At 36.7% G+C, this 23,910-nt stretch overlaps 1 protein-coding gene across 6 annotated transcripts in view; it reads left to right on the top strand.

The window, feature by feature from the left end:
* Positions 1–23,910, top strand: part of mast2 (microtubule associated serine/threonine kinase 2) — a 206,857-nt gene that overhangs the window by 134,492 nt on the left and 48,455 nt on the right. Inside the window, exons 1-2 of one of the 6 annotated variants that reach the window (XM_056460087.1) lie at positions 2,766–3,294; positions 7,790–7,957. The exons of 3 other annotated variants lie outside the window; for them this stretch is intronic. In XM_056460087.1, coding sequence (XP_056316062.1) covers positions 3,242–3,294; positions 7,790–7,957 — 221 coding nt within the window. In that variant the 5' untranslated portion in view covers positions 2,766–3,241. Of the gene's footprint in view, positions 1–2,765; positions 3,295–7,789; positions 7,958–23,910 lie in introns of those variants that run through there. 2 more of the 6 variants (XM_056460090.1, XM_056460089.1) reach the window with 2 other exon arrangements.

Raw genomic sequence — 23,910 nt, 5'->3', positions numbered from 1 at the left:
GTGAACTTTCCTTTTAGTCCTCCGCATGCAGTTAGGCTCATTTCTGGGTGTCCTTTCTGTCTCATCTGTTCACTTTCTGGTGTGTTAACCTCGGATTTAAAAAAAATGTACATTAAAATATTAACTATTAATTATTTTATTAATTATTAACCCTGAAATTGTTAATTTGTCATTTTACAGTTGGGTTAAAATTTGAGAACAATATTAAACACTTTATTGTTTGTATGTATGTATGTATGTATGTATGTATGTATGTATGAATGTATGTATGTATGAATGTATGTATGAATGTATGTATGTTATCTTCATTGCTGAGATTTTAATGAAATCTTAACTGTGGTTATACCATTCTAGTAGATCAGTGTTTTAAAAAATAACCAACTTCAACTAAACAACTACTACTTTTTTTTTGGCCCTTGTTTTGAATAACTTCAGCACATCTGTGGCCAGAGAACATTACAAATCTCTCACAGTACCTCATTAGTCTTCATTCTGCTCTGATTTTGATCAGCTCTTTTTCAATCTCTACAGTTTGCTGACTGTAGTGTTTCTAACTTTGACAGCAAGGATTTTACAGATGAAGTCAATCAAGTTTATGTCAGGATTCTGCCACTCCGGTCTTGTTAATTCTTGTTTTGGTGGCAGAGTCCAGACACTAGTCCTTTCATGTCTTGTATGTTGTGCTCGGCTCGAGTTTTCTCAGGTTGAGCACTCATTTTCTGTCATTGCGTGTCTTTGTATAAGCGCTGCCTTGGCTGCGCTCGGGCCATGCGTGCTCCTACTTGATACTGATGCACGAGATCTGGGCATGCTCAGGACACGCGCTCTCGTCTTGGTGTTTGTGTTTGTTCTGTCTGCAGCGTGCTGTTTTATTCTCAGCGTCTCAGTCTAGTTGGTTTTGGTTTCGGTTGGCGCTTGGATGAAACATGCACATTGCATCATGTACTTGTGTCTTGCATTCAGTCTTCTGTTGGTGTTGTGTTTAGCACGTGGTTCATGTTTACATTACGTGCTTTATTTATTTGTTTCATGTGAACACACAGTTAATGAGTTCTTTCATTGGCTGCGTGTTCTAGTCCTGATTTTTACGTGAGCACATGGCCATCATTAGTTTATTATGTTCACCTGTTTGTTTGTTAATTATTTCTGCTTATAGTCTCCTCTTGTCTGCTATCCTGGGCCAGTTCGTCATAAATCCTTCATACGTGGTTCATCATGTGTTGTTTACAGTCTTGTTGTGTCCAACCCTGCCCATCCATGTTTATTTGCCTTTTTGTGTTTTAGTTATGTTTTCCCCCCTCGGGGTGGTTTTTGTTGACTTTTTGTTTTATTTTTATTATTAATAAACCCATCTTGTGTTGCACTTGAGTCCTCACTCCCTCATCCTCCTGAGACCGTTTAGATCAGGACTCTATTCTGCCATTTCATTATTTTTAATGTTTTCAGTTCCAAAGAACTGCTTTAACGATTGCCACTCATTAACCTGCACAAAAATTTGCTGGCTAACTGAGTGATGAATGCAGGGAAGAAACCACATGTTGCTGAAGGAGCTTACAATAAAACATTAACATTCACTCTGCCATGTAGCTTTATAAGAGCTGAACCCTACTGCAGAAAACATCTTCAAACCATGACACTTCCTCCTTGAACTTTTACTCACTGTTTCTTTTTTTTTCACACAATTGGGGTTCAGTCATTCCCCAGTTTGATGATGAACATATGTCTCATCAAACCCAACGCTTTCATCACTAAAGTGATCTGTGGACCAGTTCTCATTCCACACAACATGCTCCTCAGTATCCTCTCTAAACCATCAAGACCGAGACAGATCCTTACTCTGACTCTTAGGACTTAAGGCTTGTCTTTCTTTGGTCATTTTTGAAGCTTTACTTTATCTACAGTAGTCAACATTTGAAGTGGATCAAAAAAGTTCAAAATTGTCATAAGACAAGAATGGGTGTTGTTGAAGATAGTTTTAGGACAACTTTGTTGAATGATGCTTATCCACTTCAATTGTGAACTACTAGGCATGTGCCGGTATAAGATTCTGACGGTATGATAACCTTGAATTAAAAGATCAGTTTAATGGTAAAACCGTATTTTTATTACTGCTCTAAAAGATGTTCTTTTTAAATGTCTGGGTAAAAAAAAAAAAACAACTTTTCCCCCGTTGAGCACAATACATTTTATTTTTAAGAAACATTTCAAATATTTCGGCACAGTAAGCGTGTCAGGCTGAATATTTAAAATTAATTATTGACTTTGGCTTTCTTCATTGGTTTCAAAAACTTGAAAAGGCACTTGAAATTGAAAAACATGTAAACAAAACGTAAATATACCGTAAGAGCGATAATACAGAACATTTGAGCGGTTTTAAAACTTTTACTTTTCCAAATCGTGTTGTACCTTGAATCCGGTTATCGTCCCATGCCTACTCGCACAGAGAAGTGTATCATGTGTCAATGTAATTGAATTAGCCTCTCCTGTGGCATTGTGTGTCAGTAGAATCGGTAAGGCTTAACGCTTGTGTTGCTTCTCCTCTGCTCTTTGATCCTGCCTATTGTCTGCTTGGGGCTACATTTAGCCAAAAGCATTCGCCTGGGAACAGTGGATAGGATTCTGATGTTCTCTGGGTTCCCAGAACTGTGCGTATATGTGTGTGTACAGAGACGAACTGGTGTGAGGAAGAGGCAACAGCTGCACCTCCCCCAGGGTCTTGTGATATCATGAGAATGCCCTCTCCCTCATTACATGCTGTGTTTGTGTGTTTCTGACCGTCTTGCCAGCATATACACATTAGAGGCAGAGGTCGGAAGAGAGTGAAGTGTCTTCTAATTTGCCTGAAATTGGACCGTCACGCTCTTCACATTCTCCCATCAGACCAATGTTATGGTACTTCACAGTGCGGAGAAAGACACGCGCTCTTGGATACAACTTTCGGAGGACCGTCATTTAAAAACAAACACCATCATGACCTCAGTTAACACAGAAGTGGATACTCGCTCGGGCCGCAGACAAGCTGAGACTTGAAGGCACATTGTGATCTGACAGTTGATGATTTTGATGAAGATAAAGGAAGTATGGCTGGAATTGCCGAAACCTTCATGAGCAGAGTTGGTCGTTTGGGTGCGGATTTTCATAGTAAGCCATGCTGTGCATATGGATCCTTAAAATTGGAGAATCTTCAGTGTTGCTCCTCTGAGTAAAAGTCAGATTTACATTATATCCATCTGTCCAACTCATGAACATGAAGAAAAGAAAGGAAAGACTTGGAGCCCCTAACCTGCACATACAGTAAGAGTTTATTTGGGTCATATACAGTATGTAGCTAAGGCTGCACGATAGTGAATTTAATTAGTGTTAGAAAAGAAGGCTTGTTACTTGGGCTTTACATTTTAGCCAACAAGAATAAATGATATATTGTGTAATAATAGTAATATTGCTACTTAATTATTACGATTTTATGTAACAATATGGCAAACAAGTTATCTTAAAATACTATACTACTACTGGTACGGTTATTATTGCTGCTATTATTATTATTGTTGGTAATATCATAATTATTTGTACAGTTGCAATCAAAATCATCAGCCCCCCTTTGAATTTTTTTTATATTTTAAATATTTCCCAAATGATGTTTAACAGAGCAAAGCAATTTTTACAGTATGTCTGATAATATTTTGGAATAAAGTCTTATTTATTTTATTTCGGCTAAAATAAAAGCAGTTTTTAATTTTTAAAAATGAAGGTCAAATTTATTAGCCCCTTCAAGTTATTATTTTTTTTTTTTTGAATGTCTGCAGAACAAACCATCATTATACAATAACTTGCCTAATTACCCTAACATGCCTAGTTAACCTAATTAACCTAGTTAAGCCTTTAAATGCCACTTTAAGCTGTATAGAAGTGATTTGAAAAATCATGGCAAAGATAAAATAAATCAGCTATTAGAAATGAGTTATTTAAACTATTATGTTTAGAAATGTGCTGAAAAAACTCTTAAACAGAAATTGGGGAAAAAATAAACAGGGGGGCTAATAATTCAGGGGGTTTAATAATTCTGATTGCAACTATATATTATACAAAATGTATGGAAAACTAATAATTATTAATAATTTGTTTTTAGTTGATCTGTACATTTTTTTCCAAATTTCATTTGTTTTCCAACTTTAACCATTCAACTTTTGATGGAGAACTGCAGCGCACTCTTAAAGCTTTTCTTGTGTTGACAGCAAGTTTCTCAGCACTTCTCCCAAGTATGGTTAGATGGTTGGCACGTTATGTTCCCAAATGCGTGTTACAAGCGATCCAAACTAAAAGCAGATGCAGAAAGGAGTTCATGCGGAGCATCGTTTACTGCAAACTGAGCTGCGTGTAGAAAGACACAGTGCCATCCTTCACTCTGAAACCTGCAGCGCATATATTTACTTCATTAAAACAGCAGCTTTTTTGAATTGATGAATCTGTTAAATTATATAGCGATTTCAGATAATCGTGCAGCCCTACTACCCTACAAAATCAGCTTGTATTTGTTAACATTGTTTATTCATGCCGAATTCTTAAACTTTTACTCGAGTCCAACTGACTGTCAGTCATTTTTGCAGTGCCGTTGAGGTTTCTAAACATGACCACAGCATTAGCTTTATCCAAACAGACCGCAGACTCTGACCTCTTTGACAGTTAAGCACCGGGTTTCCTCTTTCTCTCTCTCACTCTCAGTACATTTGAGAACACGATACCTGCTTTCCCCCCCAGTGCTCTTAGTGGTGGCTGAATTTCTAGCTCTCGTTTGGTTGATTGACGGCCACAGTGTGTAGCTTGGTTTACTGCCTCTAAACACAACTCAACAGAATGCCAAAAAGACTCAGGGAGATTCAAGCAAAAGGAAGTCTTTACTCAGCTGTGTGTGTGTGTGTGTGTTTTTGCATGAATCAGCCATGTCAAATGCCAGCTTTTGCCCACTCAGCCTCTACTCTCTACTGAGAGCACATCTGTCTTGGCGGACTGAAGCGCACCTCAGTTGCCTGAAAACCACATTTTACGCATGGTGATACATGAGATGCCATACAATTTAATTTAAAAATTAGTTTGACTTAGTACTTTTTAACTAAAGCTAATATTTATAACTTTATTTTCCATTTTAAGGCGTCATTCACGTCAAACACATCTTTCCATCTTTAACCATAAGACGGATCACTCAGGAATGTTTTTTTAAAGCACATTCTTCACCATGTTACAGTCAGATACTGTAAAACCGTTTTCATACCAGCTTGCTACTGTAAGGAGAAGCTCGCAACACTTACCCTGCCTCTGAGTTCTACTGATTGGTCTGCTGCTTTGGAGTTGACGTCAATGCGAAGCTCAATGTGTGAAAGTTGAAATTCTTTGAACTTGACATGACGTCTTAAAAATGAGGCACTCGTGTGAGATGCTGCAAAAGTTGCCAGATGTGATTGTAATGGTCACGCACATCTGTCAAGCACATGCTTGCATATAAAAACAATGGAAAAGTCACACATTGGAATGGAAAAACGCATTCTGTGTGAATGGCCTCTAAATTCTGTTCACACTGAGATGTCAAAACAAAACGGTGCATCCACATGGATGAAAGCACAGTGAAAACACATCTGTTGAAAAAAAAAAAAACATGTTCATAAAAAGTCTGTCCTTTATTTCTCCAAACTGCTTATGGAAAAAAAATCATGTTAATTTATTTAATTATAGAGTAATTCAATTTAGTTATGTAAAGTTCGGATTTATGTTATATAAATAAGTAAATTTCAAAAAATAAATTTACTTTAGATAATGGTTTTGGTTTTATAGTTTTATGGTTTAAAAATAAATTTACAAACATAAAGAAACTATTTAAAATGCAGTGTTTTAAAAGATCTTGTTTTACTTTGACAATAAGGACCATAAAAATCATTACCTGCAAGCTGAGCTAAGGGAGGTGATATGTTAGCCTAATACAAAATAGTTTTATAATTACTAATAGAATATTATTATGACAATTATAGGAAATTGTAATATTTTATTTTGCAAGTATGTGGTCAAATTTTAATGACCGGTTCCATTTTTCATTACATCTTTTCTTATATTTAATTCATATATGCAACAGTTCATGAGACAAAAATGTTTGCTGTTTTCTGTTGTTTTGTAATTTTACTCTTCATTTCAATAATCTTATGTGCTGAATTTGAAGTTTTAAGTGAACCATACAATTTACCAGAAATATCAGATCTATCTAATTATCTTTCTTGTTAGTCCAAGGAATCTCTTTCCCATTGAGTTGTGCTCTGTCTAGCTGTTTAATAGATCATTTCCACTGAGCGATATGCTACAGTAATGTACTGTATTTGTTCCACTGACTGAAGTACAAGAATAGCAAAGCATACTGTACCACTTTTTGGACCCTTTCATAAACGTACCTAGTGCAACGCTAATGGTATTGGAGAACCATCACTTGTATACTGCTGAAACATGACACTGCAATAATTCAATGACAGCTTACAGCAATGACCTATGCTCAAAAATGCTAATCTCTTCCTATTGTTGTTGTCTTCTATTGTTGTTTACGAGGCCATTCACATGTCGCATTGAAACAAGTGGGAAGCATGAGGGGTTCCACTTCCTCGCTATTAACTCTCTACATTTTAAATGATGAACTTTAGCATGCAAAAGATGCAATATGTGAACAGCCCTTTTCTTCAAGTGAGACTGACATTGATCGCAACTTTGTGCCATGCACCACATTTACCAAGTAAGACTACTGTTGGCAGTGGAAACACCAACTGGATCAGGGTGACCCAGACAAAATCTTATAGCCCGTTTCCACTGTGTGGTACGGTTTCGGTTTGGTATGCTTTTATGGCCTTTTCCACTGTTGAAAGGCGTACCGAACCATACTGTACCACTTTTTCGGCACCCTTTCGAAAGGGTACCAAAACATGAGAAAGGGTACCAAATAGCAGAGCTAGATGGGTAGCTGAACGCTATTTTCATCACCTTTTGGACTATTATGAACTCAGAATGATGGAATTATTTTCTAACACAGATGAGAGGTTTGCACTGACTGTGGGCTATATTTTGTGTTGTTTTGAACCTAAAGGTGACCCGTTCCGACCCGAAACGTACCATACTGTACCAGTCAGTGGAAACGAGCCAATACTATACTGAACCATACAGTACCACTTGGTGGAAACAAGGCATAAAAAGAAAAAAAAAACATATCCTTTGTGCGAAATGTTTTCACTGGCCCAAACTAAAAGTCATGTTTGAGGTTTAATTAATGAAATACAAGATCCTGTCTCTTAATTATATAAAAGAAATAAAACAAAATGAAGTCACCCATTCCTCTCTGCTTGAAAACTCAGCTTGAATGTTGCCCAAAGCAAAGAGCCTGACAGAACTGTCATCCCATCCTAGTGCCAACCAGCTTTAACTTCACTGTGCCCAGTGTGCGTAACTGTTGAGACTGCCTGTCAGCGGCATCTCTCAGGAATAACAGGTCAACTGTTCAACAGCTTAAAGCAGGATCTTGTTTTGCCACCTTTATTTGGAGTTCATAGTCATATGTTCAATTAGAGTTCAATCCACGCCGTTTCATTGAAGTGTGGACATATGCTGAGGCAGAAAGCCAGTGGCAGTGTGATATTAAGCCTTTGCTTTGGTCATGTTTATGAACTGTATCCTACCTTTCCATGTCCTTCACAAGGACAAACACTTCACCTTTTTTTTAAACCACTTACATTACTCCTTGCTTTCCTCTCTTGCCGTATTCACTTAAAAGAATCTGGCCAACTGCTCAGTACCGTTGTCATGGCAACAGCAGCCTCCTGCAGCATCTCCTGTCCCCTTCTTCCTCCCCCTCTGCTCTGTTCTCCCCATCCCCGGCTGGACCCGAGGGGCCTGCGTCCGCCCCTGTCCTTGCTCCCGGCGCCAACCCCTTCTTCTGGAGGTAAGCTTATGATGTGAGGGCACTCTCTTGCACTTGTGGCTTATCCAGACCCTTTTAGAAGAGCATGCTGGATAACTAGGCATTGTGCGGTTGCTGTTGTATCTAATCTGGAGTGATGTGGTTTAATGACTGAATGGTGGGCACTGGAAGGCCGCATGTACCTGCACTGTGCCTTCAGTTCTCTGCCCTTGAGGAATGCACATTACCTCGGGTTATTCAAAATGCATTGTTCATGTTATGAATATGCTATGTCAGATTTAGTTTCAGCTGAAATGACTGCTTATTTATTAATGATGATATCTTGAGTATTATCTTAGGGCCAAATTCTGCTACTCTGTATTAAATGGATGGTTCACAAAAAAAATCCAGATTTGATTGTACTTTTCTCAATGTCAAGGCAAGACAAGATGTAGATGACATTCTTCCTTTTTTAGTTAAACATCATCATCATTAATGTTATTTTGGATGTAACCTGATTCTTTCAAGGAAAAAAAACAATGCTAATGTCTCCTGATGATCTTTTGAAGTTAAACAATTGGTCTGTGCATGAAACTGAACATTATTTCCAACATTATTGCCTTTAATCTGTTAGAGAAGGCCTTAAAAAATAATCCAGAGCTGCAATCATGGCTGTTTTAAGGCCATTTTTTAGGCTTCGGATGAAAGGTAATAATATTGTGAAGCACTGACCAATTGTTTCACTTCAGAAGACCTAAATGTATCATCAGGAGACACGAGTATTACATTAGTTTTGCCTGTGTGTGCCTTTTTGACTGTCATAGTGGTGGTTGATGTTGACTTGCCCGCAGCTAGTTCTCTGCAACTCTCACATGGTCGCCCACTGAAGCAAAGCTGAGCTGTGCTGGTCAGTACCTGGATGGGAGACCACATGGGAAAGCTGCCGGAAATGGTGTTAGTGAAGCCAGCAGGGGGCGCTCAACCTGCGGTCTGTGTGGGTCCTTATGCCCCAGTATATTGATGGGACTCTATACTGCTTAGTGAGCACCGTCTTTCAGATGAGACGTTAAACCGAGGTCCTGACTCTCTGCAGTCATTAAAAATCCCAGGATGTCCTTCAAAAAAAGAGTATGGGTTTAATCCTAGCATCCATCATGGCCTCCTAACCATCCCCATATCGTATTTGGCTTTGTCCTCTCCACTAATCAGCTGGTGTCTGGTCTGGCGCAATATGGCTGCCGTCGCATCATCCAGGTGGATGCTGCACACTGGTGGCGGATGAGGAGATTCCCCCTAATGTGTAAAGTGCTTTGAGTGTCTATATAAATGTAAGGAATTATTCATTATTATTAATTGGATTTTATGCATCACCAAGGACCTAAATATCTAAATAAAGTTGCATTAAAATATTTTCAATCTTGCACTGAGGTGGAAAAAAGTCACCTACATGTTGAATGGCTCATGGATGATTAAGTTTTCATTTCTAGGTGAACTGTGCCTTTAAGGATGCATAGGTTTTTGCTTGTGATGTGAGTGGTGAATTGAGGGCAAGGTGTATTATGTTAATATATTCATAATGATTTTGTTAATTTTGGTAATTAAGCATAATTAACATTGCAGTGATTTCATTGTCCTTTTGGTCATTAAACTTCCTCGTGTTTATTTATTGAAGTACTTAGTGGAAGACATACAGCACCTTCGTAATTTCTAACTAGATTCCTTGTCATTTATTTTGATCTTTGTAAACATTTTAAATTTGTTGGGCTATTGTATAATAAAGTAGCAGCATTGCAAGAAAATAAATGATAGTATTTTGAGAATCATCTCATTGTGTTTGTTTGTTCATGGGTCTTTTTTTATTCATGTATGATTTAGTACATAAATCCTTCTCCATTGCTGTAAGGGAGCTGTAGGTGAAGACATGAAGGCAGAATGAATCCAAACGCTGGAGGTTTATTTAATAAACAGCGTACATCGAACTCAGGCAGAATCGTAATCGTAATCAGGCAAAGTCAAACAAACAAAGAGGCAGTCCGAATAAGCAAACAAGGCAGAGTCTGAAATAATAAAAAAGCAGTTGTCAATAAGGTCACAACACAATGACAAACACAATAGTAGGAAAATGCTAGGTAAAACGTCGCAAAGAACAGACATAAACTGTGTGCTTATAAATGGTGACCACCAGGAAGTACCACAGAGGTAGTACCCAGTCAGTATTCGGGTGAGAGTTCCCTCTGGTGGGTGGATGAATGGTCATCAGCCACATTCATTACAATTGTATACATTTTTTTTTTGACTTTTGTCTTCTAAATGTGTGTAGTTTACACTAAAATCATTTCTTTAATCCACTTTCCTATGCCAATTTTAATGTTGAAAACAGTTGTGCTTAACATGCTTGTGGCAACTGTGTATACAGTGTGCTTTTCAACATTCTTTAATAAGTATACACTTTTTATTTTTACATCAAATATGTCAGAATTTCCTTTAAAAGCTTTTCTTTTGATCCTTTCTGAATAAAAGACATTGATAAATTGTATCACAACTATTGAATGGTTGTGTATTTTCCCCCCTTTGGTTTATCACCCAGCTTTATTCTGCAGATAGTTTTAAACAAATAAAATAAAACCAGCTTTGAAATGGTTTGCCAAAGCCTTGCTCATTAACTGAAGTGTGTGTACCTGTGTGTGTTGAATGCCTGTGGAGAAGAATGAGAGCGATTCTGCACTAATGAGCGGCTATGGAATGTCAGAACACCGTGTACTGTCCCATTTTACTGTGTGTGTGTGTGTGTGTGTGTGTGTGTGTGTGTGTGTGTGTGTTCATTCACCTTGATCTCTTGCTGATCTCTTGTTTGATGGCACAAATTGCTGAGCACAGTTTGCTCTCTGGTTGTCTTCATCTTGTGGGTTAAGAATATCTGCGTTCACAATGTAGGAACACAATGTGTGCATGTTTTATGCATTGTAAGGGCTAATTTTAGGATTTTTAGAGGTCACAGAGTTCTTCGGGATCACTGTGGAGTCTTTGACCTTTCATTAACATTCAGTGGAGCTTAAAGAATTCACTGCAGTCTGCTTTTTTCTTCATTGCCTTCGTTTGCCTTGTCCATCCTTTATTGATCGTGATCACAATAATAAAAACAGGGCGAAGCATCATTTGCTGCGTGTATTGATTTGATGCAGCAAGCATCATTTCCTTTTTCTAAATGATGTTATCGTCGGAGTGGAAAGGCTGTTTTCTTTTTCTTCTTTTTGGTGGTTCCCCATGGGTTTAGACCAAGAGAGAATCTGCAGGAAATCAACTCTTAAAGCCTTTCAGAGCTGAACTCAACAGGGCATCTGAAAGAGAGGCAGGGAACTTTTCAAAAGACTGCTTCTTATTCCCTTTCTCCAACACTGGGTCTACACTTGCACTCAATATCCTTTATTCCCTGTTTTTCTGTAAATATAAATGAAAGCTGTCTTTTGTTACTGTATGTGTAGACTTCAAGTTTCTCTCTTGTGATACTCCGGCTGTACCCTGCATCAGGAAATAAAATTAAAGCCTAGTTCACACTACACGACTTTAAACATCAGCAGATCGCTCTGCCGTTCACGCTACACGACTTGATTTTGTCTCTTTAAATCGTTGTGGTGTTCACACTATGTGACACTATGTAAATGACTCACAAGAGGGCGGTCACACACTACATGATCTGATAACAACTCATTTCTCAACAGCACATTCAAGCTATTAAACCACAGCCGATGAAATGTTGAGGGAGGAGCCTAGGGAAAAGCGGAACACTTGTGTGCTGATGACATAACTGACAGTGTTTCAAACTTAACTTTAAAAACTTTTAAAAACATTGTCAGTCAGCTGATGCATCAGCGGATCAATCGCTTATCTGCTAGGTTGAAGTGGATAGATATGGCTTTAACACTAGCACTACAGATGCAGTCAGAGTTTTAATTTTTGTAATTTGATAACTCTTTGAAATAAAACTTGCATATCTGTAATACCCAGACTTTTCCTAAATATTTGTATATTTATTTCTAACAGTGTTATTTATTTTTTAAATTAGAAAACAGAAAATAACTGAGTTTTTCTACCATTAATTACATGTCAAAATGACTCCATGCATGTCTGCTATTTTTCACCATGACTTTAAATATACATGCTTTTTTTTTTCGCCTAGCAACATCCTGCTAACATAAACATAACTTTCTGATAGCAAAAACACAAATTTACTTTACATATGTCTTTCAAAACAGCATATTCTGTGCCGCGAAATAGCTCCCATTTATGAAAGTGGGGCCCAGACCTTTGCGGGTGTTCTAGTAGCCTAACTAGTTATAGGCTGTATTACCAGAAAGATAATATTTTTAGTGTAAAGCCAGAGTGAAGTCAGTGCATTGATACCCATTTTGGCCAATCACAGACATTTCTGTTGAGCTCCTGAACACAATGGGTATTCAGCTCATCCTGATATGCTCTTTCATTGGCTGCAAGTAGTCACTAAATCTGACCACATATGGGGTCGAGTAGGCAACTGCTCTGGAATATTTATCATGCTAGATATTGGATTTTTGTCTGCGAGGTGTCGGTGACGTGTCAACGAGTTTTTTTGATGCGTTGATCAGTGGTTCACACAAAAGACTGCCAAGCACCAAGCACCCTCAAATTTTTCCCAGATCAAAGCCTGTTCTGTCGGCGAGCTCGTTAACTTCCAAATTGGGCTTAAAGTCCTATAGTGTGAACTAGGCTTAGCCCAAATCTGTTATGATTGACACAGACTCTGTTCAGTTTAAATATCATCTGCATTGTCATCTGCTGATTAGGCATACATGTACAGTAGATGTACACTATAAATATAACAACGCTTGTTTTGTTTACTGGTTTTTAACAATTTTGGATGAACTATGGTTTTTATGCTTGTACAGTTGAAGTCAGAATTATTAGCCCCCCTGTTTATTTTTTCCCCCAATCTCTGTTTAACTGAGAGTTTTTTTCAACACATTTCTAAACATAATAGTTTGAATAACTTATTTCTAATAACTGATTTATTTAATCTTTGTTATGATGACAGTAAATAATATTTGACTAGATATTTTTCAAGACACTTCTATACAGCTTAAAGTGACATTTAAAGGTTTAACTAGGTTAATAAGTTTAAATAGGCAGGTTAGGGTAATCAGGCAAGTTATTGTATAACGATGGTTTGTTATGTAGACTATCAAAAAAAATAGCTAAAAGGGGCTAATAATTTTGACCTTAAAATGGTTCATAAAAAATTAAAAACTGCTATTATTCTAGCCAAAATAAAACAAATAAGACTTTCTCCAGAAGAAAAAATATTATCACACCTACTGTGAAAATTCAAAGGGGGGCTAATAATTCTGATTGCAACTATATGTAGGTGTAGATTTTATATAAAAGAAAAAAAGGTGTGTGTGTGTCTGTGTAAGAGCTATGGAAAACCTCATATTAGTATTGATAAAAAAATAAGAATAGTTTATAATATCGTTCGCTATAACACAGCTGATATGTTTAGCTGTTGTAGTTCTATGTGAAAATAGACACAGACTTTCAGCACTTTTACTTCTGTATTTATTCACTGACATTTTTGATATCTCTCTGCCTGACATAACTGGAGCTTACGCTTTTTCTAGCAGGTGTGCCGTTTGCATTGATGTTCGTCTGGGATGAGGACTGTTTGAAAAAGACAGATATTGTTTTTCTGACTCTATTGCTTTGCTTGAGTGTATTTTTGGTGTGCAAACCTTTTGTTTTCCTTGCTAAAACTTAAATTCACATAATCTTATTTTATCATATCAAGGGAACCAAAGATTTTACTGCATAATAAAAAAGTAAGAAGGAGAAATGTAATGATTAACTGATTTCAACGTTAACCACACTTTAATTTGTCACGGTTAATTAATCATAAAGGCTTCTCAACATTTTGTGCTTTATTATTTGGTTACAGTGAGTTTTCATGTAATTTTCTAAACTAATAGTGTTTTGAAATTAATGAATGCATTATAATTGTGATAACCATGAAATAGTGATTATTCCTCAAACTATACTTGTACAACCAAAATCTGTAATCGTTGCATTCCTTGTAAGAAGGCATTAGATGCTTTTTTTTGTAACAGTATGTTGCAATCTTATAATGTTACAGTTTGTGATTTCACCTGTATTGTCAATTATTGTCAATTAGCATTTTCAGTCGCAAAATGTAAACCATTGTAGGCACAAGCTGTCTGCCAGTTTACCCTTCATTTTTTTTTTGGTAAATTTTTAGACAAAATAGGTGGTGTCTGAAGCTCAATCATTTTATGGTAATATTCAGTCATTGTCGTTTTAGCAGAGGTCAGTGCATTATACTTGGCTATTCATTAAATGTTTCTTATTTATTAACCTATACATTTAGATTTTTCAATGAATGTATTTATTTGTTGAAAAAAAAACATGTTTCCTAACAAGAAAATTCCCTGATATATACAATGTCAGCGTTGTCACCTACTGTTGTGATTGTTTGTTGTATATGAATGCATGTGGTATGGGGTGGAGGTGTTTTCTCTCTCTCGCTGTTTGTTCTCTGATGTGTATCTGAAGCGATTGAGCCCATGGTGCCGTTAGTTCAAGGTGACACAGTTCTTCTATGCCTGCCTGTCTCTACCCCATTGAAAAACTGCTCACACAAAACACACATTTGATTTCAAATGGCGTGGTGCACAATATATTTTTGGGGATCTCCATTGAGTATTTTGTGTGTGTGTGTGTGTGTGTGCGCTAAAACACAAACAGTTTAGGTCTGTCATACAGAAAAACAAATGACACTAAAACCCCCAGTTAGTGGCAAGTCTGTGTTAAACCCTGGTCAGATCAAAACGACATCAGATTCACAAGATTCAATGATTTCTTCTCGTGTAATGTGGCATAGTTCACAACAACCATGTCATGTCTGCGATGCCTTAGAAAGTGTAGCATGTTTAATTTTTTCCCCAATCTTCACAACAAGTACCGTCATGTGGGTGACACTGGACAATAGTCCAAACTGGACATAATTTTCTCAGTTATATCAGCGGGTGCTGCCGTTAATCTGTGGATCAGGTAATCAAATAATAGGCTGCATATTAACTTATGGGTGGGTCTTGGGTGGATTAGACTTTAACTACTTCAAGAAAAATCTACAAATAATTTTTTTGTTTGTCCCAGTCCACTACTCGGGTGGATAATTTGTTTCGCTCTGAGAAAAAAATAAGGACTTAATTAATGCTTCCCTGTGATTGTTGTCTCACAACCTCTCATATATTTGCTTATATTTACATTTTTTTATATGACATTATTTTGTCTTGAGCATCTGATTTTTCCTTGGTGCTGTTGTGCTTTCATTTTCTCCATCTCACTCGTGGTAAGTTCAGGCGAGAGAGTATTTAATAAGCAACCCATAGCTTGAAAATGTACATTTACATTTGTTCAAACAACAGAAGATATTAAAAATATATATATATATATACAGTTTTATGTAAAAGTTTGGCCACCCCTGATAATTTTCATTATTGCAAGCCATAGCCTGCTGGCCTTTCAAATCATTTGAATACATTTTCAAATTCATTTGGATATGTTTTATACCCTAGGGAAAAAAGCAACATTTCAGTTTTTTCATAACATTTATTCAATCAACAGATGCATTACAATTTTAGTCTTAACAAAAACAGACAGATGCAAAAATTTGGGCACCTCAACAGAATAATGACATCAATCTTTTGTACAGGCAGTTTTTCCTGAAATAACAGCCTGTAGATGCTTCTTATAGTCAAGGATAAGTCCCTGAATTCTTGCTGAAGGCATTTAGGACCATTCTTTTGTGCAAAATTTCTCCAGTTCAGTCAAGTTAGCATTTTTCTTGGTCTAGCACTTCTTTCCTTTACAAGAACTGTTCCTGTGGTCTTCCATTTTCTTACTATATTTTTGACTGTAGAGACTGTAGAGCCTTTAAACCTTTGTTATAGCTTTTTGCATCCTTCTCCTAATTCACGTTGTTGAATTATCCTAGTTTTTAGGACATTTGGAAGTTCTTTTGAGGTTGCCATGTTGCTACTTTCAGGTTCACAATAAGAAGAAACACAAATGGCAATCAGCTATCTTAAATGTTTAAGTCTAGATTGCATGTGGACGTGGTCGGCTGGAAGTGCGAAATGCACATCAATATAGCATCATTTTTTTATAAAACTGTATAACAATAATTTATATTTTTACAGTACTGTGATGGTTGGGGTGGGGGTAGGCATTAAAAATAATATTTATTGGATAATTTAATTGATAGCATAAATAATACTTGGTACAACTACTGTTTTTACATTACTGTAATGGTTAGGTTTAGGGTTGGGGTGCGTTAATAAAATACAGTGAATGGGAAATCAAATAAATAATTCTCATTAACTTCCGGCCACAACCATATACCATATCCGATCTAGCAACAGCCATCTTAAATATCCTTTTTCATGATTGGTTACACCTGTGTTAGGATTAAGGTTCACAGAGTCACTCGAATCAATTTTGGGTTGTAATCAATCAGCATTAAGTGGCTACAGGTTTTGAAATCCACACAAAAGACAGGGTGCCAAACTTTTGCATAGCCTATTTTCAGTTTCAATTTAATTTCACACTTCTCAATACAGCTACACTATGGATTTCTCTCTGAAAAAACATGCCATTATCTAGCTTTCTCTAGAAACCAAATGGCCTTTCACTGCAATCTTCACTTATAAAGAAAGAGCACATTAGTATGTAGCCATAGAGGGGTACCCAATTTTGTGCATAAGACTGTATATATTTTATTTTATTTTTTATTTTATTTTATTTTATATTTTATTTTATTTTATTTTATTTTATTTTATATTTTATTTTATTTTATATTTTATATTTTATATTATTTTATTTTATTTTGTTTTATTTTATTTTATAGTTTTTTTTTTTTTTTTTTTAAGTGTTGCAAATCATTATTCATTGACGTATATTGTACGATATATCACTGTGTAAGTCAATAGGTATTCGTTTCCAGGATTCTTCAAAATCAGACGAAAGAAACTCAAACTTGTTTGGAACAAGTGGAGGGCGAGTAAATCATGACAGAATTTAATATTGGGTTGATATGTCACTTTGATTTCAACCAGGATTTATTCATCTTTGCATTTTTCATTCTTACATCTTTCTCTCCCTCCATCTCTCCTCTCTCTCTTCCTCTCTCTCTAATGATGTACCAGTTTTGACCACGCAGGAAATCTCTCACATGCTTGCACTATTTGACCGCATAATCCTGCATGTGTGTGTGTGTGTGTGTGTGTGTGTGTGTGTAGATTAATCCCCTGTCATTCTGTCACTTTCTCCAGGGACGCTTTATTGAAAACCGCTGTCAGATTGAGCCATTTCTGGTTGGCAGGTCATCTAGTATTAAAACGTATCTCTGTTTCTCAGAAAATGTTTAGTTTTATTTGCAGACTTCCTGTCAGTCGCAGTTGAGCTGCTAATCGGGAGGTTATATGTGGAGTTGTACATGCACTACCATGTATTTGACTTGGAAAGAGAGAGAAAGCGAGGAGGGAGGGTGTAGAAAGACCAGAGAGAGAGAGAAAGATGGGAAAAAAAGCACATGACAGCACCTCACGATAGCTCTAGTAGTGTCACAGGTTGCCGGCAGCAGCTGTTGGATCATCATCTAGTGCTTGCTATCAGAGAGGAAACGCGCTCATTTAGCCAGCTGTTCTTCCTTCTCCGCCGCTTTATCGCGATTGATCTCTGGATGACAGCCATGTTAGTGCACCGATATCATGTCTGACTCCTTCTGGACCGTTCTCTCCAATTTCTCCCTGCCGGAGAGAAGCATGCTCCGCCGATCTAAGAGGTACAGCTTTCCATTTTCATCCACTCGTTTTTTTTGTGTTCGGTCTTCTCTGTAGTCATATGAGCCGTAATTGAGGGCGTGCTGCTGGCTGTCTTGAGGTTTCGCTTATGTTTGTGTGCTTTGTGAATTTTCTCGGTGTTTCACATCATACTGTATTGCTTGCTCTCTGCCAGTGTGTGCAAAAGTAATGAACCCCCCTTTAGCCAGGGGGACGAATTATGACGTGGCCAGAGTTGCATGCTGACATACAGGTGAGCAAGGTTAGTCTTTCGTAACATGATGGTTCAGAGCTTTGACCTTCTATGTGAACTTCTGCACAGATGTGCGGTTTGGTTAGATGGAAATAGTCTGTAATTGCTTTCCATCCTTCTCTGCTTGTGTTCTTCCTGTCTTCCTGTAGCCTGGAGAGACGGATGAGGGAGGGTACCGTGCTTGCATAGCAACAGAGCCGAGACTGTTGAAGAGTGATCCGCTTCTTTGGTTTCCTCATGAGAAGTAGCGTCACTCACAGAGTGACGCTAAATGTTTGAATCATTCAGTGGTCTTGATGTTGGAGCAGTGCACAGTGTGCTGTAGATTCATAGTGTGAATGAATGATGTATACATTGGACTAAAGGAGAAGAGAGGTGTGCTTTACTTTTATAGTTTTAGCTTCAGTGTTTTACACATCCATGCTTATTTTATTCAGCAGTCATTTATTTAGTTGATGAAAAGTAACAGATGTCCAATAAATATTAAGCAGCACTGATGTACATTAAAAAAAAAACATGCACTAAGCATGTTAGAATGCTTTTTTTGGCAGGATTCTGTGTCACTAAAGACTTGATTAATGAAATTTCACAGTACCATTGACCTTACTCTTTCACAAATGAGTGGGCGCTGCCATTGAAATCTTGTTGGCTTAAGATTTCCGGTCTCATTCACTTCCATTGATTTTTATCTCAAGAAAATTCTCGTAATGCTGCTTGATGTTGCAAACTGGTATTTTCTAACACAATTGTTTGTATACTGCATCAAGTAGTTCGACTGTTTGCTGCGCTTATTATTTCTAATTATTTCCCCAATAGGCAAATTCAAGAATAAGTCAGTAGTTTTTACTGTGTTTTCTCATATAAATGCAGCCTTTTGAGACCTCTGATTCTAGATTTTTAGACATAGTGCTGGGCGATTTGGCCTAAAATCAATATCTTGATTAATTGAATATTTTAACTCAATTACGATTAATGAACGATTATTTTAGTTATTTATTTTTTACTTGAGTTTTAAATAATTGAAGGAAACACACACTATCTACTATCTCTGATTATTTGTTGAACATCAACATTGAACAACTGACATTTAAAACACACATTGCCTAAAACCAAACCATCCCTTTCTTCTTATAAAAGAGTGAAAATAAATAACTTTTTTTTTAAACAAAATAAATTATTTTCAATGTTTTTCATATTAAAAGTAGAAAATAACATTAAAATAATATAAATCAGCATATATGTAAGCAAATGTTTTAATTAAAAAAGACTTTAATGTAATGGAAAGTATGCCGTCTCAAAGCATCTCTGGCGCAGCTTCCAATCATCGTCAATGTAGTGCAAAGTAACACAATAGTAACAAACAGAGCGGGGTTACATGACTCCACAAGCGGTAAGGTAAGTAATTGAAAAAATTGACCTGGAAAAATTAGATCAAATCTTGGTTCTGAATGTAGTTTTCGATTACTTTTCGATTAATCACCCAGCCCTATATAAACTATAACACATTATGGCTAGGTATTGTACCCATATCAGTGTTTCCTTTAGCATTTTTTTTCGATCTGTGGTGGCAGGCCTTTTACACAGATCTTCCAACTACCTATGGCATTATTTCAATGACAAATGTTGCGAGCACAGTTATTACAAGTTGAGATCGCATTCATGTAATACGAGCATGCGAATCTCTTTGCGTGCACGCCAATTTCCTCTGTTCATGTATAAAGTTTCTTGTATGCCCTCAAATAAACACTGCTGAAGTGCGATTTGGTGCGTATATGTAATGACTATGTCTCCAACATTTTTTAGTTTGCTAGGAATATTTATGAATGTCTCCAGTAAACCTAAAGTAAAGTATAAACTCCAGCAAGATGAAGTTATTGTATGCAGAGCCATAGACTTTTATCTATAAAAAAAGTGTAATTATGGAAACTGATCATCATAACTGAAAGCTTCATCGTGTTTGCTGGCCTTACGCATCGTGCCGTCTTGTAAGTCAGTCAGTCAGCCATGTAACCTTAAAGAGTTAAACAAATAATGCACATCACTACTAGGATTACAGAAAAGTTTGCTCTGTTATAATTCATTAATACTCTGTAATAATTACATTTAAATACATTTTGGTGTGATTATAACCCGCTAAAAAGCCATGGTTAAATGAATATTAGTGTGGCGCCCTGCGGATGTAGCGGAAACCATGCATATGTGGACTTGATTTTAGTTCACAATCCTCTGATTCAGTTTTAGTCATAATGTCAACAGGCTAGTTGTTACTATAGCATTGTTTGGCATCTCTTGGCATTTATTCATTTTCTCCGTCTAGCCATCCTGACCCCATCACGATGTTGACCCCCTGCTACATGTTGATGTGATGGATCTGCATTATTAATGTTATGTATTTGTGTAAACAAGTATATGTGGTGCACCCTGTGATCACACCACCTTTAGCACATGCTATTAATGACTCTGTACTCAACCTACATTCACACACTTGCCAATTATGGTGGCAACATCATAAGCAAATAATGCTGAGTGTTATAACAAGTCATAACGTCTGATAAGGTTATGAGTTTAATTGTGGTCACTGGTGATAATTTTGTTGAAGGTTGCCTTGATACCAAAATTTCAGTACTTGTTATTGATACCATGGAAAAAAAATAAAAATAAATAATAAATTACTAAATACTCATTTAGATTTTGTTATTATAAAGCCACTTTTCCACTGCACACATTGGGACACGACTGTTGGAATACGCCCCCTTGTGGCAGTCGCACTTTATTTTCTTTTTTTTTTTGTGCACCATGGGAGAGAATCTGATTCTCACGGTGTCCGAAGTTAAGGAGTGCAAAACAAGCCTTTATTCTCAGTGCATTCACCATGGGTGAAAGAATGTATGTATGAATGAATGAATGAATGAATGAATGAATGAATACTCATAGACCGCAAAATTTTTTGGCAACATTAAAAATCCTATTTTTTATTACTCATTTATGAATAGAATATATTTTTTTAAATATAGATTTTATAGATTTATTTTAAAATCGAAAAAACTAGTATTTCTCATCTCGCACACACGGACCTACTTGGACAACAACTGGAATGCATCACGTCTAGTCGGCCGGTCGAATTTGGTCTATTTGTATGCGGTTTCAACGTATCCGCAGCTACAATTGGATTTGAATTACGGAGCTCCTGGACTACTCTCCATTGGAAATGATTGACTTCCAGTCTGTCGCTTGTCGTGTGCAGTGGAAAGGCGGCTCAATTAATGTAAATTCACATAAAACCTAAAATACTACAAAATACTACTACAATTTAGTATAAATTTAAAAAGCAAAACTATAATATACATTTTATGTAATGAAATTCTTTTGTACGTCTTATTTTTATGTTTATATTTTATTATTTTGATTTAGCCCGTATCTCTACACAGGACAAGGGTTTTTTTCTTTAATTTTCTTAATTTTTTTCTGTAATATTTTCTGTGATACTATTTTTTTTACAAAGGTCAATCATGAAAATTATTTAGTTAAAATTATTATTTTAAAGATATTTTACTTATTCCCTGGAAAATCGCATTTTTAAAGTATTTACAACTGCTAATGAAAAAAACTCTGGTGTTTACATTTTTGTGCTTTCATCAAAATGTCCATTTGATGTCTTTTGTTCTTTGCAGTCCATGTGTGCGTGTGTGCGTGTAATGACATTGGTATGACATTATTACTAGGAGTAGGTGACTTATGAGGACATTGCCCATGTCCCCATTTTTCAAAAGACTTCTAAATCATGCTGAATGAGTTTTTTTCAGAAAGTAAAAATACACCCATGATGGTTGGGTTTAGGAATAAGGTGTGGTACAGTTTGACCAGTATCAAAACAATGGAAACCTATGGAACGTCTTCACAAATAACAAAAAATGTGTGTGTTTGCATGCGTTTTTGTGTGTAAAAGCTGCTGTAAGTCACCAGTCTCCTCCTCTTCAGTCTCTGGGGTGATGCTGAAGTAGCTGCAGTGGAACACCTCACTTGTCAGCTGTCATCAGCTCACATGACTCCACTATAGAATTTCCCAGAGGTATCATACCTTAATGCGGTCTATGTAACACGTCGCAAAGAGTATAGAAGCGTATAGACACATAAAGTCCAGCAGAATGTGTACAGAATCTCTCAATATATATTTTGAGCTCATGTCCTGCTGTCACAGGCACTGCAGGGTTTTAATAACTAAAGCCCATTTATCTCTCTTCGTCATTCTGTCTCTCTTCAGCATTCTCATTATAGTCACGCCATGACATTTTAGCATATAAAAAGTCTTTGAATTTCTCATGAAACATTCAGCAGAACCAATTTCAGATCATTCAGACTGTTAAATTGTCCGCTTCCTTGATGATATAGAATGCGTGATTGATTTTTTTTTTTCTTTTTCCTTTTCATCTCTTTCTGCACTCGCTATAGCCACTTAGACTGTGGAAAGCCTTCCTATGCACATCTGAGCAGTCTTAATTATTGATCTATTGTATTTCAAACTGTAGTTAATGGTTGTATGCAATTTAATTACCCACAGAGGAAAAGCTACAGGCATTTTAATAACTTGTGGCAGCTCTGGGATACCATATTCCTGTCTTTCTCCAAGAAAATTGGCTTCATTTAAAATGAAAATGACTGTGCACAATATTGATAATACCTTGATTACAGGAAGGAAGCTTGAGGGGGAAACAATCAGTGCTGTAATTGGCTTTCTGGCCAACATCGATCCCATCAGACAGCTTTGCATCTCTGGAAGCAATATTTCTGTTGTTTCAGTTATATTAGGTATGCCAAACCCTCAAATTGGGGTCAAGCTTGCTATAAAAGAGGCAATGCTTTTGTTTTTTTCTGTTATTCTCCCCCCACCCTCTTTCAACCTGTCTGCAGTGTTGAGTTGGGTGGAGCGCTTGGCTAGCAGGTGCTTGCTCATAATTGCAGTGTTCAGTATTAATTGGCTCCTTGCATCTGCTTATGGCAATTACAGCATTCAGCTCATGGCATTTGGCAGAATGAGTTCTAGACCGAAAAACCAGACTGTTTTCTCAGTCTGTGAGGTGGATAATCATTTGATATGCTAAACAGAGGAAGTGTCATATTTCCAGAACAATTTACCTACCGTTATTTAAAGCTTCTCCGATTGTGTGTTTTAAATATGTTACTTGCCATCTGTCATCAGTCTGAGCACATGGATAAATTTTGTTGTGAAAATAGTGAAGACACATATGGCTTTAAACACCTGTCATATGAGAGGGAATTTCAGCCATAGTCATCAATATTAACTGCTGCAATGCATAAGGTAGAAAGTCTTGTGTAAAAAATGCACATTTGTGTGTCATATCATTCTAACAAGACATTGATATTTACTAGGGTTGTAATGGATCACGGTTGATCTGTGATTCGTACAGAAAATACATTCTTTTTACTTGTAGATTAATCCTAAATTTGTAACGATCGCAGAGAGAGACCTCTCGCATCTTTCAAATCACATGTATGAAAGCATTTTAGCTTTCCTGTAAAGTATAATAATGATGGAAGAAGTTTTGGTAGGTTATTCGGGATGTTGTGGGTTTCTAAGGTTATTAAAGGTGTTTTCTGTCACTACTTGTTTAGCCTGCTTTAATGCATTCAGTGTAAGCTGCACGATTAATCATTAAAAGATCGGGATCTCAACACCTACGCAACATAAATTATAAATGATGGTGATTTGCATATGTTTATTAACCCTTCGACTTGCTGCATTCAAATCTCTGTTTGAAGAACACAAAAATCAAGAAAGAGATTGAGTCTTTAGTCTTTTGAGATAGTTATGAAGTTACAAACAGTCAAATAACACA

This window comes from Danio aesculapii, chromosome 6 (assembly GCF_903798145.1).
Source record: "Danio aesculapii chromosome 6, fDanAes4.1, whole genome shotgun sequence".
Classification (NCBI taxonomy): domain Eukaryota; kingdom Metazoa; phylum Chordata; class Actinopteri; order Cypriniformes; family Danionidae; genus Danio; species Danio aesculapii.
Note: the sequence above shows the minus strand (reverse complement) of the source record. Positions and strands in the feature narration are given on the sequence as shown.